The 20,038-nt window shown below is 41.7% G+C and overlaps 1 protein-coding gene across 2 annotated transcripts in view; it reads left to right on the forward strand.

Annotated features, from left to right (window-relative positions):
• Positions 1-4,690: 4,690 nt before the first annotated feature.
• The window catches only part of BORCS5 (BLOC-1 related complex subunit 5), a 108,195-nt gene continuing 92,847 nt past the window's right edge, over positions 4,691-20,038 (forward strand). The window contains exons 1-2 of one of the 2 annotated variants that reach the window (XM_046013926.1): positions 4,691-4,749; positions 7,626-7,769. In XM_046013926.1, coding sequence (XP_045869882.1) covers position 4,749; positions 7,626-7,769 — 145 coding nt within the window. In that variant the 5' untranslated portion in view covers positions 4,691-4,748. The other variant, XM_046013925.1, reaches the window with a different exon arrangement.

Below are 20,038 nucleotides of genomic sequence, written 5' to 3' on the forward strand. Positions count from 1 at the left end.
CCTCTAAAGCCCCTGCAGCAGAATCCTTAATTATAAATGCCCAGTTAATCTTCTCACCACCAGACTGTTAGCTTTCTGTGGATAGGGTCTAGGTCTTGTTGGATCATTCATTCCTAGCCTCTAGCAAATATCTGGCACGTTACAGACTACCAGTAAATGTTGACTCAAGGAATGACATCATTTTGTATTTCTATATCCTTCTCTGATAACAGCTTTACTGAGATATAGTTCACATACCATACAATTCACCTAATCAAATTGTACAATTCAGGGGCACCTGGGTGGCTCAGTTGGTTAAGCATCTGCCTTCAGCCATTAGCTCAGGTCATGATCTCAGGGTCCTGGAATGGGGAGCTCCATTCCTGCTCAGCGGGGAGTCTGCTTCTCCCTTTCCTTCTGCCCCTCCCCTCTGCTTGTGCTCACACACTCTCTCACTGATAAATAAAATCTTAAAAAAATAAATTGTACAATTCAGTCATTTTTAATATATTCGCAATGGTTGTACAATCATTACCACAATAAATTTTGAACATTTTTACCACTCCCAGAAAGAAACCCCTATACCCACAACAGTTACTCCCCTTTTCCCCCTCCACACCCCTCCTCCTCAGCTTTAGGCAACCACTAATCTATTTTTGTGTCCTATAGTGCCTCTTCTGGATATTTCACATAAATGGAATATATAATAGATCATCTTTTGTGATGGGCTCTTTTCCAATAGAATAATGTTTTAAAGGTTTATCCCTGTTGTAGCATGTTTTAGTACATCATTCCTTGGTGGCCAATAATATTCTATTATATGGATATACCACATTTTATTTATCTTCTCAATGACAAAAAAAAATGGTGATAGAGGAGATCTCAGCCTCCAACCCCACAAAAAGATCAACAATTAGACAGTTATCCACAAACAAAAATAGCTCTGGGAGAGTTCTGGAGCCCACTTAAGAAACATCAGCAATATAGTACAACAACAACAACAAAAACCTTGAGAATAATCACACATGAGGAGGAGGAAGATAGCTTCATTTTGACTGTGTCATCCCGTCCTCCAAACCAGTATTGCTCAGCACCAAGAGGAAACCTCCCAGCTAGAAAGAATTCTCCTTGCCAGGATAAGGAGAGCAGAGTGGATGACCAGCTTCCCCAGATGTTCAGGAGAGTGCACAAAGGTTCTGCCTCAGTCTCACCCCACTGGCAAAGCTGAGACATATAGACATATAGACACTGCTAGGAACAAGGTCTTCCTTGGTGCCATGCAATGGGAGCAATCATGGTTCACAGTGACCTGCTCTGCAGCCAAGCCAAGCAGCTTTTACCCCTAAAGACACCAATAGCAACCACAATTGCCATGGACCCCCTGCAGATCTTACCAGCTTTTGTCTCATAGGCATTCATATTCACTGACATCAGCCACCTGAGTCGCTCCCTGCTCCCTCCTACCCTCAGCCCAGGCCAGAAACCACAGTGGCAGCCAACCTAGGCTTCTGCAGCTGTGCAAGTGCAAGACACCAGCCTAGAACCCCATGGCTGATCTCCACTGTGTGTGTGAACTCAGGGCTAGTCCCTCCAGCTGTACACTTGCACACCACCTGCCTGATACCTGTAACCAGCCTCTACTGCAGTGCCCGTGCCCAGAGGGAGACTGTGGAACCACAGGAGAACACAGTGATGGCTAGGGCCTTTGCAGCTGCCTGTGGGCCTGCATCACTGTGCTTACCTGCAGCTGGACCCTTTAGCTGTGCACCTGCTTAGCCCTAGCCCTATCCTTGGTCATTGGTCTCCACTGTCATGTACCTGACAAGATCTAGCAGCCATGCTATAGTGCATGCTGACAGCCAAGTCCCTGCAGCTGCCAGTGAGCATGGAGTTGACACTGGCCTTGCTGCCTGCTCTGGCTTCCACCACTCCATGTATGTCTGCCGCTGGCCTCCCACAGCCAAGTGCATATCACCACACACTATCACAGGCCCCTTCAGCTACCAGCCCAAGGTTCCTAGCTACTGGACTGAAAGGTGCTGCCTGAGGACCCCAACAGCCCTTGTAGACACTGCAGACACCCTGCAGTGCTCACCACATGGTCTTCAGTGCTGTAGACCCCAGTGGCCTAAGCCAAGGAGACATCATGCTCTCTTCCTTCCTTCCAGAGCTGCCATACACCCTGACACTTGGCGTTGTGTACCACTAGACCGAGATCACTGCATGCTTTTAGCAAGCCCCCACCCACAGGTGAAAGTCTTCCTTTATCAAAGTTGGTCCATAAAGTCCATAAATATTGCTTCTTTAGATGTGTAGACACCTATCCAAGGCTGCAGGAATCAAGAAGAATCAGAGATTCATGACTCTAGCAAAGGAATACAATAAACTTCCAGTCCCAAGAAATGGAGAGCCAGGAACTATGCAACAAAGAATTCAAAATGACTGTTATAAAGATGCTGAGAGCAAGAGAATATGAACAGACAATTTAATAGTATCAGAGCAATAATACAAGAACAAAATGAGAATCTCAACTATGATACAGAAAACAAAATAAACAAACCAAAAAAAACAAATCCTGAAGCTGAAAAATACAATGATTGAATCAAAAATTTTAATACAGAGCTGCAAAAGATTAGTTGACCAAACAGAAGAAGGAGTCAGTGAACTAGAAGACAGATCAATTAAAATCACCTAATGAGAGAAGCAAAAAATTAAAAAGAATGAAAAGGAATGAAGAAAGTCCCTATGGTACTTACTGGGCCCCATCAAGAGAAACAATGTACATATCACTGGAGTCACAGAAAGAGAAAAGAGGAAGAAAGGAGAAGAAAGCTTATGTAAAGAAATAATGGCTGAGAACCTCCCAAATCTGGGGAGAAATTCAGATATCCAAGATTTTGAGGCTAATAGGTCAACCCAAAATTTCAGTCCAAAACAATCTTTTCCAAGACATGTTATAATTAAAACTGTATAAAATCAAAGACAAAGATAATTTTTTAAAGCAGAAAGAGAAACAACTTTTCTTTCATATAAGGGAACCCCTATAAGGTGATGAACTGATTTCTCAGCAAAGACCTTGCAGGCCAGGAGAGAATAGGATGATGTATTTGTTCGTTCTCCAGTTGAGAATGTTTAGAATAAAATGTTCATCCAACAGAAAGCATATAAAAACACCATCACATCAGTATGGATTAGGGCATGGAACACAAGATAAATTTACTTTGAGGTGGAAAAGGGGGAACAAGAAACAGAACATGTGTTGTACTCCCCTTTTCCCTCCTCTCTTGCCCACCCCCAAAGATGGCAGCCCTGGGAGAGGAGCCAGGGGCTCTCGGAGAAGGAATGGTCCCATCAGCCTGGTGGTTTATGTAAGCCTCAAGACTATAGTCAAACACCACCTTTTAGGAGCCTACATGATGTCTCAGGCAGTTTTTGGTTCTTTCTTCATATTCCCACCAAATACAGAATTTACATTCATTTGTAATTTTCTCATAGCTTTGCAATGGTGAGTAAAGGAAAGGGCATGAGATTGATATCAGACAATCCTAAATCCCATTTCCACCACTGACTACCTGGTGACCATGAGGAAGTTACCTGTTTTTGGGCTTCAGGGTTGCTTTGAAGAGTAAATAAGGTAATAGGCAAAATGTCTATGATATTATAGAGTAGAAGGGACTTAACCATACAGTTCCCTTGGCATTCCTTCTGAGATTATATTTATAAATAGGACATTTATGTTAGGCCATTTGCTTGAAATTTCATGAGGGAAATAATATAAAATGAGTTGCAAAGTTCTGAGAATCCCAGAGACACCCAACTCCTTGGTGGCACTGCATTGCTAGGACTCCACCCTTTATCTGCCCAAACTGGAAGTTTCCATTTTATTTTGCGTATACTCTATCCTCACCTTTGCTGGTTTCAGAATGGCTTGTGCATAATTGTAAAGGTCACTAGAAAGTGCTCTGGGGCATCCACTTTCCTCTGAGGGCACACACACACCCTAACATGTAAATAGGCATTTTCTATTTCTTCATTTTCTCTCCCTTCCAGCCCGTCTATATTTTTTGTATGTTGCCCACTGTCATACTCCTAGGTTCTGGAGCTGAAACAGAAGCTTTGCATGCAGACAGTTGGGGATTCTAGACCTATCCAGCACCTCTTTCTCCTGTAAACAGGGTTTAAAATCCTGCAATATGGCCACCTGGGTGGCTCAGTAGGATTAAGCCTCTGCCTTAGGTTCAGGTCATGATCTCAGGGTCCTGGGACCCAGCCCCACATCTGGCTCTCTGCTTAGCGGGGAGCCTGCTTCCCCTCTATCTCTCCGCCTGTCTCTCAGCCTACTTGTGATTTCTCTCTCTCTGTCAAATAAATAAAATCTTTTTAAAAAATAAAAAATAAGATAAAATTCTGCAATATTTACGAATGCTGATTCATTAGGTTGTACACCTGAAGCTTATAAGATGTTAAGTCAATTATATCTCCACAAAACAAAACAACCCCGTCCCCCGTTTTATAAAGTTCTAACAATAAAGTGCCAACATATGGGTGATGCTTAAAGGGGACACATCACTAACTAGGAAAGGACTTACTCTTTTGGGCGATTCTGGCTTTGAAACGGTCTGGCCCTTTAATGCTGCTCGCCCTAGTCACCCTACCCGCCCTCCCTCGGGCCGGGGCGTGGCGGGCTCTCCAACCCGGAACTGATGGCCGCGCGCAGCCGGCGCGACCAATCCGCGTCCCGGAAGGAGCGAGCTTGCGGCGCACTAGCGAGTGAGTGAAAGCGGCGCCGCCCGTCGGCAGCCGGCGCGGCTGAAGCTGGGCATTCTCCACCTCCTCCATTTAGGGTCCCCCGAAGAAAGCCGGCGAGCTTCGTGCAGCCGAGCTGCGCTTCCTTGCGCGTCTGTTCCCCAAACAGGGCCTCCCCTCCCCCGCCGCGTGGGCCGGGCGCGCGGTCTCCACAGGTCGGCCCTGCAGCAGTGCCCACACTCGGTGTAGCATCTCTGTCCCTGTCCCCGGCCCCTGCCAGGTCGTCCCGCCGCCAGAGCGGTGACCGCCTGGCCCGCCGTTCCACCGCTGCCGGCACGATGGGCAGTGAGCAGAGCTCCGAGGTCGAGAGCCGACCCAACGATCTGAACTCCTCAGGTCGGTGTCCTAACTTCCACCCTCCTCCAGCCGGCCCTGTCTGCTTGCGGAGCGGGCTGCCGCGCAGCCTAGTGGGGACTGGGGCCGCGGACAGGAACGCACAGAGAGCCCTCACCATGCCTTTTTCTTGAAAAAAGAGAAAAAAGTCACCGTCTGTCCTAGCCGTCATTTCCCCTGATGGGAGTGAGTGCCTGTGGCTGGCTGCAAGCTAAACCAGCGTGTGCGCCCATGCCTGTTACTTATTTTCAAAGCAGCTGTTTTCTCCCAGCTCCGCCTCCTCTTTACAGGACGACCTAATTAATTTTTGGCGTTAGTACTTACGACTGACACCGTGAGATTTGGCTCGCACCGTGCATGGATCATGGACAGGACCCCCAAGAACATGTTCCTTCTTAAAGCGGGTCTTAGAGGTTCCTTTTCAGAAGGGATGTGTGACAGGTGTACCATCGCTTTGAACCCTTGGGTGCAAACATCTCCAGAAACTGCATTTTCGTTTGAGAAGGTGTCTCAACTCCCTTTCTAATATTAATATTATAGGAGTCAGCCAGCTTTGTTTTTTCCCCGTTCGAATTTCTAAGATTTCTCCCAGCGTTTCAGATAGGAATGGGAGGATTATTGTGCTAGGAATATGGTAAGCACTCAATGAATAAAACAGCTGATGCTTAATTGAGGATCATATGCTTTTTTTTATTTTTTATTATTAGCCACAACCGTAGGACAGCTGGGACTGCTCTGGATACACTCGAGTTGCTAATCCAAATTGGATTAATCTGGAGCCTAAATATAACCTATTACTTCCAGGTGTAGGATCTGATGATTCAGTATTTGTATATATTAGGAAATTTTGAACCCCTTTTTACAGATGGAGAATGAGAGGTGCTCGATAATCTTAGGATCCACAACTGTCTTTAAATACATAGAACTGTTCTCTGCATGGTAGAATCTGTAATTCAGAAACGTAGAAACTGACAGATCTAGGGTTATTCCACACTGAAGTGTGTCCTTCAAGACTAGTTCAGACCCTCATTTTGGGGGCTAGATTGGAACAGCTTTTAATGGTGAGCAGCATCTACTAGCTTTGCTACATCCTACTATTTCCTTGGAAGGCCCAGAATATTTTATCTGGTACAGAAAATACAGTAATAATTGGTAATCCTTTGCCTTATGTCCAGAAACATATTTGAGGGGAAGAAGTGTGGCATCTTTTTAATATGCTTGCTCACCTGCTGATCACCAGCATGAATTCTAATATTGTAGCCTACTAACCAGTGGCATAGATTAGAATTTGCTGATTCCCCTGTGCTGAGTGGTTTACGTGCATCTACGTTTAATCCTTACTGTCCCATTTTATAGGCAAGGTGATAGAGGTTAGCTAGAACCCAGTGAAGTCTGTTTTCCGTTGGGATTTGGGGAAGAAGAAATCATTCAATTTGTAGGAGAAAAGATTTCTGGCTTAGGATTTGTGACATGTTAGGGAAATTACCAAAAGAGGTTAAGAGATAACTTCTTGAAAAGCAGTAAAAGTAGCAGAGATTCTACAAGAGTGAATGCCAGGCCACAGGAGACTCTGGTCTCCAGGTGTTGGGCCAGTTCTGTGACATCCCAGCATTAGCCTTTTAGACAAGACTATGATGAGCTTTCGAATACTATCTTCTAGAGGGTGAACTGCTTTAAAGGTTTATTCTTGCCCTAACCAGGAAGATATTTGAGAAGAGGAGGATATTTTAGTCTAGGAAGTTGTTGGAGGTTGAATCCGTTCCCTACAAATGCTTTATTTTCTCTCAAGGGACCTGAAATTGACCTGCCTGTCTAGCAGTCCCACAAATTTCTGAATTTGGCCTCAGCATAGAATGAACCTACCATTTATTTCTGCCCTTCTTGGATTAATGCCTGTAACTGTAAGGGTGAGGGGTCTGGTGCCTCAGGAATAGACCCAACATGCAGAGTTGAGAACCAGGATTTTTTCCCCCATAGATAGTATCTTTTAAATATACCTGGCTTGCTGCGATAAGGCAGCTAGACAGCTTGCAACCTCAGTTTCACAGGCATAGGCCACGTATACCAATATCCCGTTGACTTTCAATTCCTTTCTTCTTTCTCTAGCACTCTTGACTTTGGACGGGTCACAGCCTAATTTTGTACCCTCATTTTCTCATTGGTAATATAGGGACAATGTCAGTAGGATCGAAGAAATAAAAATTATAAAAACGCAACATACCTATATTTTTGGGTGCTGAAAAATAAGATATTTTTAATGATAAAAGCAATTTCGTACATGTAGGTTCCTGTAATGTTTAAGGGGTTTGGTTTTTTTTTTTTAGTAGAAAATAGAGGTTCCCCTATGATTCATCTGCCCTTTCCAGCCCCCACTGCAGGTTAACCACAGTTAGCATTTTTTGTGTGTGTAAAAATATTCTTTTTAATGACTATAATAAAAAAAGCTCTGACGAGGCAGAGGGGGGTAACTAACATGCAACTCCTGAGCAGTGTAACTTTACTTTTAGTGACCCCTTCTCCAGCAAAGCATAGAGCCAAGATGGACGATATCGTGGTTGTAGCTCCAGGCTCCCAGCCCTCACGGAATGTCAGCAATGATCCCGATGTCATCAAGTTGCAAGAGATTCCAACCTTCCAGCCGCTTTTGAAAGGTAAGAACTTGGGTTTTGTCTTATCTGGACCTGCTTGAAAGATCACATAGCCACACTACTCTCCCCAGATGGCCATGTGCCTTCCTCATCTCCTTTAGGTCTTTACTTAAATGGCATCTTTTTGGTGAAGCCTTCCTTGGCTGCCCTATTTAGAACTGAAACCCTTTTGGCTGTTTTTCTCTAATAATCATCATTGATCTGCTGTGTAGCTTACTTGTTTGTGTAGTGTCTGTGTTTCCCTTTTAGAATGTGAGCTTTATGATGGTAAGAACTTTCTGTGTTTTGTTCACTGTTGAATCATAGGACTTGGAATAGAGCCTGATATAAAGTGGGGACTGAGTAAATGAATGAATGAATGATGTTGGAGCTAGCCTTTACTTGTTATATTTCTATGAAAAGATTTTCGTCTTATTTGTGCTCTGGACTATGGCTTGACTACTTCAGATCCATGAAGAAAACCTCTATTATCCTTGATAAAATTAATCCTGACAACCATTTTGTATGAGAGGAGAGGGTGTATGAGAGGATTAGCATATATTGATTAGTGTATACTGAGGTAGAGTTACCTTTTTTTATTTGCATTTTTAAAAGATTTGTTTATTGAGAGAGTGTGAGTGAGCATGCGTGAGCTGTATGGGGCAGGGTGGGGGGTGGTGGGCAGAGGGAGAGAGAGACAAGCAGACTTCCAGAGGAGTGGGGAGCTGGATGCGGGGCTTGATCCTGAGATCATGACCTGAGCCAAAATCAAGAGTTGGATGCTCAGTTTTGCAAAAGATTAGAAAATATAAATGAACATAAGGCCCTGGTTTACTTAACCTGGTACAATATAAAACTTCTTAAATTTATATAGCTATATGTATTAGAAGATACCCCCTCCATACACACACACACACACACACACACACACACACACACACACACACGCCATCCCCTTGTAATCCTTGTTGTTAAATGTGTTTGAATGATTGTGTCAGATCAGATAGTTGGCAGATAGGTTGAACTTGAACTGATGTCATATACTTGCTACACTATTCTGCACTATACCTAAAAAAAACAAAAATAAAAACAAACAGTGCTTTATAGATGCCATATAGCATCTCATTCTTCCCAGTACCTCATCTGCTTTACAGGTGAGGAAATACAAGCTTTCGTTTTCCCACAGGTCTCAATGTTAGACTTTGGGAAACTCTTTGGTTCTTACCTGAAACAACACGTTACATCCTGTTCCCCATCTTAATAGTTTTCATTATTTTGATGGATAATGTGATTCTCCAGAGAAGTCAACATTAATGAAATTTCCATCTCCACGTGTCTTTGTACCATCAGATTAAAAGACAATCAGATTTAATTTACTTGTAGAAACTTAGAGGTGGACACTTGTATTCTGTACTCTAGGCCTTCTGGACATGCACATAGGACTGCCCACAAGCACCCAGACTCATGCCTCTTCTCCCTGTTAACTGTGTTCCCCCAAAGTCTTCTAGTCCTGGGTGAGACCTTTATGTGGCCAATATTTGTCCTCACTTTAGGGAAATGCTAAAAACAAGCAAAAACCCAAAAACCTCCTGGCATTTTGAGATATATTTAATAACTTCCTTGGATAGTGTTTCTTTTCTAAGCATTGGAAATACAGTTCTTATTTTATGGTGATGAATTGACTAGTAAAGGAAGCATCTAGAAAGCTTGGTGTTCAGGGAAACTAACCTCAGATTTAAAATCATCACCAGGAACCCTAACCGTGAATAATTATCACAGTGTAGTTAATGCAATGCAGTTGGACTTGGTGGCATTGACACCTGGATTTAAATTGGCTCCCCATTGGCTCTGTTGCCCTGGCTTTATTTTCCCCCTCGTGAACGCTGGTAGTTGAGAACATTGAGAATAGGTGTGTAAGAGAGAGGAAGGCACCTAAGGGGCAGGTTGCAGTGAAGAGGCCATTTGAGATTTGGCTAATGGAGAAATTACTTTCCGAGGGTGGCATGAGAGAGAAGTGGCAGCACATGGCAGGGGCCAGACCACAGGGAACAAAAAAAGCCAGCAAGCATTTAAGTGAGTGCTGGTGTTTCACTGGTGAAGAGGAACCCTCTTCGTGATTAGAAAAGACAGGCAGAGGGGACAGTTTGGTGAAAATAATAAGTATAATTATAATAGTAGGGGTTGGCCCCTCCCCTCCCTCCTTTACCTCTGCGTGATGTTATTATTCTTCCCATTTTATAGATTAAAACATTGAGGCCTAGAAAGCGTGAATGCATTACCTCAGGTCACCTGGCTAGAAGGGATAGCTCATCTCAGGATGGCATCAGGACATCGAGTTTTGCACTGTTTTGTACCTAGAATAAGACTGTTTCTAATTCTAGGGAAGCCAGTTATAAAGCTCACTAGGCTGTAAAAGAAAATAGGTTAGTGGGTATGGGGTTGTTTGGATTTTTAGGTGCAGCATTTGTGACAGAGCCTTCTGCTTTAACATTGTTCTGCCTGGTAATTTAGAGCCCTGCTGTCTGCCTGCTGGGCAGCTGGAGGGGCCACTCATCACTGTTGCCTTTATACTCTAATCTCTTTTTTTCATCCTTTCCTGCTTTCAGGATGAGGCTATTTCTCAAAGTAGTAAAAAGGCCACACAGTGAGGGCTGTACCCCCCCAGGTCTGATTTCAGAAAGCTTTTTATTCAAGTTAATGACAGTTTATTCTTTCAAAACAATATATTCAAGTATTCCACAGAGTTCACTATTGTTCCATAATGTCATGTGATGTAGTGCTAATGTTGGTGGGTGATCTGCAGAGGCAGTAGCTGGGCGAGTTTAGGGGCTATTCGTATGACTGAGGTAATGTTTGCATTTTTAATGAGCAAGCAGATTCTTTCCTTGGTCTTCACCCTTTGGGATTAATATACCAGCATATAAGTTATACTCTATACTGGTGCCAAATATCTGTTCCTCTTTCTATTAAAGCCAAAAGAATTTCTGTTTTTCATAGAAGTCTCTGAATTAGCAATTTATTTTGAAGTGTAAAGCATTTACTGGATAATGAAAAACTATAAAATTACAAAGAACAATAAATGGCCACAACAGAACACAAAAGCAAAATGTAGATTTGATGATAGATTCCCAGGGTTAAACAAGCCCTATAAATCTTACTTAAAATTCAACCACTTACATTTTTTTGATGAATCACATGACTTTGTCTATCTATAGAAATGAACTATTCACAAGAGAAATGCAAAATTGATATTTTATGTATAAAAGTTATGTAATTTTGCTATTCACTTGTAATAATGAATATGTGTACACATACACGTGTGTGTATATGACCTTCTCTGCAACTGACTTACCATTTTTGTAACTGACTTTGGACATAACCTAAGATTGAGCTGCCCAAGGAAGAAACTGTCCTTGTTACACGCAAAGAAAGTCAGACATAGACAGTGTAAGGTACTGACACTAAGCAGTTTTGTTGGCAGTTCTGTGGTTGTTAAGAACATGATGTATGTGAAATAGATTTTGACAGTGAAAAAAATAGTCTGGGCCTTTTCTTGGTGGAGCAGAATCTCATGGAACACAGTGAAGGAGCTCAAATCACATGGAACATTGAGAATTAGTGCATGGGGCTGGAGCTGGGAAGGAATGAATCAATGGAAGACGGTAGTAAGGAGAACACAAGGGAGCTACATTTCAAGTGATCAGTTTATATACATCTTTCTCACCCACTTATTTCTTAGCTGGACAAATAAAATAAAAGTGGAGAGTCTTAGTATTCATGAGACATATGTCTTTGCCAGCTGTCAGACCTTATCTCTGTTTTGGAAATGGTAATGCCAAAGGAGGGGAAGAGAGAATGGATTTTTTTTTTTTTTTAAGGATTTTATTTATTTATTTATTTGACAGACAGAGATTACAGGTAGGCAGAGAGGCAGGCAGAGAGAGCAGGAGAAGCAGGCTCCCCGCTGAGCAGAGAGCCCGATGCAGGACTCGATCCCAGGACCCTGAGATCATGACCTGAGCCGAAGGCAGAGGCTTAACCCACTGAGCCACCCAGGGGCACTGAGAGAATGGATTTTAGAGCTTGATCTTCTCTGAATGGTGTAAAGGTGACTCCTAAGCTAGGGTTGATCCTGAGAGTCTCTTCCCCCCCTCCCCGAATACCATATTTGAAAAATTGATGCTATATTCCCGATTACCTTGTAGATTGTTTGTATGTAGTAGCCTCTTCAGTTAACCTTTTAAACATGGCTGTTAACCAGCAGAGTGATAGCCTTACTCAGAAGAGCTGGAAGTACTAGGCAGAATGATCCCTTTAAACCAACTGAGAAGGCAGAGCCATTTTGCAAGAGCAGTCTCACTTTTTTCCAGTTCATCTGTGCATGCCTCCATTCTTGTTTCTTTCCATCAAATCTCAGAGCAGATATGTCTGCCTCTCTGAAATTTACTGTCTTTCCATTTCACTTTTTTCTCCATTTGCCAGTACTTTCCATATCTTTAGCATCTAGCTTAGTGTGCCTCTTTTCTCTTGTGCCTATACATAGATCTTCCCATCTTTTTTTTTTTTTTAAGATTTTATTTATTGAGAGAGTGAGCGAGTGCATGAGCAGAGGGAGGGGCAGAGGGAGAGAGATGATCTCAAGAAGACTTGGACTCCACACTGGAACCCTGATGCGGAGCTCCCTCTCATGACCCTGAGATCATGACCTGAGCCAAAATTGAGAGTCAGAGGCTCAATCGACTGAGCCACCCAGGCACCCCCCACGATCTTCCCATCTTTTATTTTATTTTATTTTTTTAAAAGATTTTATTTATTTGACAGAGATCACAAGTAGGCAGAGAGAGAGAGAGGAAGGGAAGCAGGCTCCCCACTGAGCAGAGAGCCCGATGCAGGACTCGATCCCAGGACCCCGAGATCATGACCTGAGCCGAAGGCAGAGGCTTTAACCTACTGAGCCACCCAGGTGCCCCTCTTCCCATCTTTTAAATGGAAAACACGAAAATACCTTCTTTTGACTCCATTACCCCTCCTGCTACAATGTTTTCACTTCTTATTTCTGTTGCCAGATTTATAGACCCTGTGACCACTACACACTGTCACCATGTCCTTTCTACCTTTTCCAGTCTTGAGGTTCTGTGGTCTGGCTCTCACATATATTGTTTCATTAACATTTGTTTTGGAGGGTTATTTTGAAGTGGTCTTTCTTCATGCTTCAAGTTTTTCTCAGTCTACATTCTTTTCTTCTTATCCATATTTAAGTTTCTGTTTCACTTATTAAACCTATAGCTTTATCATCCACCCCCAACATTGTGTTCTGGTTTTTTGGACCCACTTGCTATCCTCTGTTCTTTTCACAGCATTGCCTAGTACGTTTGAAGAACTGAGGTTCTAAGAGCTTTATTTTGAAATATAGACGTCTAGATGATTCTAAGTCTACAACATCAGCTTCACTTTTTTAAAAAGATTTTATTTATTTATTAGATAAAGAACATGAGTGGGGGGAGGGGCAGAAAGAGAGAGATAAGCAGGCTGTGGTAAGTGCAGAGCCCAAGACCTTGAGATCATGACCTGAGCCAAAATCAAGGGTCAGCCGCTTAATCAACTGCGCCACCCAGGCGCACCTTGGCTTCAGCTTCTTGTCTGTTTCTCAAGGGTAGACTGGTCAGTACAACCAAGTGTTATTTTAAATTCAGCACGCCCCAGCTTCCACCTATATGTGTGTACTGGTTCCTTTCATTCACCAAGCATTTATAGGACCTTATTTTATTAGGTGAATGAGACACATTCATGTACACTTGAAAAGAATGTGTTGTGCAGTTGTTGGGTGTAGTGTTTTACATTAAGGTGTGGTTAACGGTATTTAATGAGTTCTACCACTTAAAGGTGTTAAAAGCTCCAGCTGTGATTGTGTTTGTCTATGCCTTTTATTCTCCCAGTCTTTTGGAGGTTTCTTATTAAGCTTGCATACATTAATGTTTATTATATTGGCCCTTTTGTTATTATGAATTTACCCTTCTATCTATGGCATTATCTTCTGTCTTGAAGTCTGTTTTGTTTTATGTTAATACAGCCACTCCAGTTCTCTTACACTTATTGTGTGCATAGTATATTTCTTTTCCTATTTTTATATGTTTGTGTCTTTAAAGTGCATCTCTTGGGACACCTGAGTGGTTCATTTGGTTAAGTGCCTTAGGCTCAGGTCATGATCTCAGGGTCCTGGGATCAAGTCCAGCATCGAGCTCATTGCTCAGCTGGGAGCCTACTTCTCCCTCTGCCTGCCGCTCCCCCTGCTGGTGCACACTTTCTCTCTCTGGCAAATAAATTAATTAGTTAAAAAATAGAAATAAAGTGCATCTCTTGTAGACGGTTTACATAGTTGAGCCTTACTTCTGTACCTGTGCATGCAGTCTGCCTTTGGGGGGTGGGGGGACAGCAAACCAAGGTTTATTGAGTGATAGTACAAAGCTCCCAAGGAGGAAGGGGACCTGAAGGGGTTGCGCAGTCTGTCTTTTAATTGGGGTGTAAATTGATCTAGTTGGATTCAGGTCTACTATTTGTTCTTCATTTTCTTCTTTCTTTCTTAAGATTTTATTTATTTACTAGAGAAAGAGAGAGAGAGAGCGCGTGCGCACAGAGGAAGAGGGAGAAGCAGACCCTTGCTGAGCAGGGAGCCTGCCACAGGGCTTATTGCCAGGACCCTGGGATCATGACCTGAGCCGAAGGCAGACGCCTAATTGACTGAGCCACTCAGGCACCCCTGTTCTTCATTTTCTATTTGTGTGGTCTGCTTTTGGTTCCTCCTTCTGACTTTTTTGAATCAACTGAATTTTTTTAGTATTCCATTTTAACTTCTCTGTTAGCTTTAAAAAATACGATGTTTTTAAAAATTTATTTGTCAGAGAGCGAGAGAGAACAAGCAGGGGGAGTGGCAGGCAGAGGGAGAAGCAGGCTTCCTGCTGAGCAAGGATCCGTATGTGGGACTCAATCCCAGGACCCTAGGATTATGACCTGAGCCAAAGGCAGACACTTAACCAACTGAGCCACCCAGGTGTCCCCTTTGTTATCTTTCTCAATTGCATTCTTTTGCATTTTTTTTTTTTTTTAGTGGTTGCTCTAGGAATTATAATATACATCTTTTTTTTTAAAGATTTTATTTTTGAGGTATCTCTGCACCCAGTGTGGGGCTTGAACTCACAACCCTGAGATCAAGAGTCACACACTCCACCAACTAAGTGAGGCAGGCACCCCATTATACACATCTTTAACATCATAGTTTACATGGAGATGATATTCTACCACTTCTTATAAAACATAAGACCCTTTCAATGGAGTGGTTCCATTTATCCCTATTGCTATATATTGCAACTATTGCTATAGTTGTCGTATTAGTGCATCTCCATATGCTAGGAATCCCATGTGCTGTTTATAGATATTACTTATATATAAATGTGTAGTTTATATATTTATATATAAAATATGTTTACTATATACAAAACATATATTGTATCATGTTAAATATATATTTAACAATATATATTTATTTTAAACAATCACATATCTTTTAAAGAAATTAAGAGAAAAAAAAACCATATATTGAATGTTATGTCTCCCCACATATTTACCATTTCTGGAATTCTTAATTCCTTTCCGTAGATTCAGGTTTCTCTTTGATGTTACTTATTTTTAGTCCAAAGACCTTCTTGTAGCATTTCTTGCAGTGCAGATCAACTGGAGATAAGTCCTTTCTGTTTTTCTTTATATGAAGATAAATCTTTGCCCAATTTCATTATCAAATTTTTGCCTCTTTTTTGGTAAGTTTTTTTTTTAATTTTAGTTTTTTAAGATTTTAATTATTTATTTGACCCAGAGATCACAAGTAGGCAGGGAGGCAGGCAGAGAAAGGGGGAAGCAGGCTCCCTGCTGAGCAGAGAGCCCAGTGTGGGGCTCGATTCCAGGACCCTGAGATCATGACCTGAGCCCAAAGCAGAGGATTAACCCACTAAGCCACCCAGGTGCCCCTTTTGGTAAATTTTTGAGGAGATATTGTGGGACTCTGTGAAATCTCTTTTCTCAACACACTTTCTCCTTCACTGGTTATAATATCCATTGCTGTTTCTTGTTAGAATTAATTACACAGAGACAGTCGCCAAGTAGTGATTTTTCTACCTTTATCCTTCCTTCTACATCCCACCACCAGAAAGCACTTTCTTGCCTCTCCATTTATTTATTTATGTATTTATTTAAGTCCATGTGGAATGGTAAATTCTTGTTTTATTTGATGAATTATAATCTTATTTATTTTTAATCTCAAAATGCTCCAAATTTGGGGGTTCCTGGCTAGTTCAGTTGGTGGAGTGTGCAACTCTCGGTCCTGGTGTTGTGGGTTTGGGCTCCACGTTGGGTATAAAGATTATTTGAAAAAATAAAATCTTGGAAAAAAAAAATGCTCCAAATTTAACCAGTTGGAACATTGTTGGTTGTAGCTTACTGTGTCCTTTTGACATACTCTCATTATTCTTTGAACATGTTTTTACTTCCTGGTGCAAATTAATATTCCAGAATTTTCCTTCTCTTCCTTGGCTCCAGCCCTAGAATCAGGCATTTCACCAGGAGCCCTGGTTCTTTTAGTGGAGAGTGGTATTTAAAAATCACTCTTAGGCCTTCTCGGTGGATTTCACAAGGAAATCTATATATGTATGTATATACATAATACACATATTTATACTTGTCTGTATTTGTTTATCTGTATATATTGAAAATGCTAAGTTCACACTGATGTGTTCTAAACGTTCTTTGATCTGTAGGTTTATAATCTTTATCAAATATTTTGCTATTATTTCTTCCAGTATTTTTCTGCCCCCACCCCTTGTTTTTGTGGGACTCCATTTTCTATGTTAAACTACTTGATGTTGTCTCACAGGTCACTGATCACTGATGCACCTTTCAATTTTTATTTATTTATTCATTCATTTTTTTGTCTCTCTCCTTTATGTCCTTACTTCGGATAATTTTATTGATGTGTTTCCAGGTTTAGTGGCCTTTTATTTTCTGTCACGTCTGAAATACTGTTCTGAATTCTATCCAGTGAATTTTAATTACAGATAATTGTATTTTTTCAGCTTTAGATGTACCTCCCCTCCTTTTAAAAAAGTCTTCATTGCTTTGCATATTATGCTCATGTTCTCCTCTACTTTTTTAACATAAAGGGTCTATTTATCATAATATTTTAACTCTTGACTGATGGTCCATCATTTCTGGATCTGTTTTTTATTGAATGGAAGTTTCTCTGTATTACAGGTCATATTTTCCTACTTCTTTGCATACCTAGAAATTTTTTTATTGTATGCCAAGCATTTTATATTTTGTGTTTCTGGGCATTAGATTTTGCTTTGTTCCTTGAAAGTATATTGGACTTTATTAGGCATAAAATTACTTGTAATCAATTTGACTCTTTATGAATTTGCCTTTATGTTTTTGTTGTGGCTTATCCAGAACAGCCTTAGTCAAGGTTAGCTAGCTTTTCTACTAAGGCAGTAGCCTTCTGAGTGCTTTACCTGTTGCCCATGTATTTGAAGGCCCTCCACTCTGGCCTGTGGAAATTTGGACTCTTAGCCCTGTGTTAATTTAAGAAATGGTTTGGCCTACTGTTTTCCTTTAGTTCTTTCTCCAGCCTTGGGGAATTTTACCTCCTATAGCTTAGTGTGCATCTGGAGACTCAAGGGTGCCTTGTGCAGTTACCCGAAGGGCTCTTTTATTGAGTGCTCTCCTTTCTCAGTTTCTGTTATGTGAACTCTGATCCCTTAGTCTCTAAACTCCACATTCTCTCTCTTCAACGCACTAAGTCCACTGGGCTCTTTATGGATATATCCCGACCCGGTCTATCTGCATCTTGGAGACTGCTTTTCACTAACAATCTGGGGAAATGATAGGACTTGCTTGTTTTCCTTCTGTCAGGGATCAAAGCCCTACACTGCCTGTGATACAATATCTGAAAAGAGTGCGTCATATTTTTGGTCTGGTTTCTAGTTGTTTAGTTGCTACTATGCCTTCCAGTCATAATCCTCCATGAGCAGAAGCAGAAATTCTCAAAAAAAAAAAAAAAAAAAAAAAAAGCTTTGTGATCTTTCTTTTTCTGTCCATTACCACTTCTGCTTTACTTAAGGACCTCAGGCCAACAGCTTTTGATTACTATGTTGGTCATTCATTTCTGCAGTGTATAATTGACTTTTGAACAGTGTAGGTGTCAGAGGCATGGACCTCCCCACAGTTGAAAATCTGTGTATAACTTTTAACTACGCCCCTCCCGCCAAAACGTAACTATTATTAACATTGTTCTTTCCTTAATAGTGTTCTGTTGACCAGAAGACCTACCAAGAACATAAACTGTCGATTAACATGTATTTTTATGTTATATGTGTATTCTTACAAAATGTTATGTTTATGTTATATAGTGTATTCCTACAAAGAACTAAGCTAGAGGGGCCCCTGGGTGGCTCAGTCGGTTAACCATCTGTCTTCAGCTCAGGTCATGATCCTGGAGTCCTAGGATTGAGCTCGGCATCAAGCTCCCTGCTCAGCGGGAGTTTGCTTCTCCCTCTCCCTCTACTCCTCCCTCTCCCTCTACTCCTCCCCTGACTTGTGCTTCCTCTCTCTCTCTTGGCCACACGTGCTCTTAGTCTCAAATAAATAAATCCTTAAAAAAAGTAAGCTAGAGGAAAGAAAATGTTATTAAGAAATTCATAAGAAAGAGAAAATATATTTGCAGTTCTGTATTTATTGAAACAAATCTAAATCTTAAGTAGACCTGCACAGTTCACATGTGCGCTGTTCAAGGGTCACCTCTACTGATAATACCTGCCAGGTGCTTGCCAGTGTTCCAGATAATGGAGCTACAAAGAATATAAGACACAGTTGCTGCCCTTAAGGAGCTTATGATTTTGTGAGTAATCTAGATAGGTAAGTAACTTACAACAATGTAGTATGAAAATAGTGGCCGCATGCCCAAAAAATTAGGTATGCATAGAGAAGAGAATCACTCATTTGCCCTGGGAATTTGGGGCAAGCCTCACAAGAAGATGTGACATTTGAGCTGGTCCCGAGGGATAGAGAACATAGGGTCAGGGAGTAGATTCGTGACTTAAAGGATCTTCCCTAGAAACCAAAAATTACGATCAAAAGATGCCAAAAGGATTTTTTTTGTTGTTGTTGCCATTTTATTTCCATTTTATTTATTTTTTCAGCGTAACAGTATTCATTCTTTTTGCACAACACCCAGTGCTCCATGAAAAACGTGCCCTCCCCATTACCCACCACCTGTTCCCCCAACCTCCCACCCCTGACCCTTCAAAACCCTCAGGTTGTTTTTCAGAGTCCATAGTCTCTTATGGTTCGCCTCCCCTCCCCAATGTCCATAGCCCGCTCCCCCTCTCCCAATCCCACCTCCCCCCAGCAACCCCCAGTTTGTTTTGTGAGATTAAGAGTCATTTATGGTTTGTCTCCCTCCCAATCCCATCTTGTTTCATTTATTCTTCTCCTATCCCCCTATCCCCCCATGTTGCTTCTCCATGTCCTCATATCAGGGAGATCATATGATAGTTGTCTTTCTCCGATTGACTTATTTCACTAAGCATGATACGCTCTAGTTCCATCCACGTCGTCGCAAATGGCAAGATTTCATTTCTTTTGATGGCTGCATAGTATTCCATTGTGTATATATACCACATCTTCTTGATCCATTCATCTGTTGATGGACATCTAGGTTCTTTCCATAGTCTGGCTATTGTAGACATTGCTGCTATAAACATTCGGGTACACGTGCCCCTTCGGATCACTATGTTTGTATCTTTAGGGTAAATACCCAGTAGTGCAATTGCTGGGTCATAGGGTAGTTCTATTTTCAACATTTTGAGGAACCTCCATGCTGTTTTCCAGAGTGGTTGCACCAGCTTGCATTCCCACCAACAGTGGAGGAGGGTTCCCCTTTCTCCACATCCTCTCCAGCATCTGTCATTTCCTGACTTGTTAATTTTAGCCATTCTGACTGGTGTGAGGTGATACCTCATTGTGGTTTTGATTTGTATTTCCCTGATGCCGAGTGACGTGGAGCACTTTTTCATGTGTCTGTTGGCCATCTGGATGTCTTCTTTGCAGAAATGTCTGTTCATGTCCTCTGCCCATTTCTTGATTGGATTGTTTGTTCTTTGGGTGTTGAGTTTGCTAAGTTCCTTATAGATTTTGGATACTAGCCCTTTATCTGATATGTCGTTTGCAAATATCTTCTCCCATTCTGTCAG

This window comes from Meles meles, chromosome 7 (genome assembly GCF_922984935.1).
Source record: "Meles meles chromosome 7, mMelMel3.1 paternal haplotype, whole genome shotgun sequence".
Classification (NCBI taxonomy): Eukaryota; Metazoa; Chordata; class Mammalia; order Carnivora; family Mustelidae; genus Meles; species Meles meles.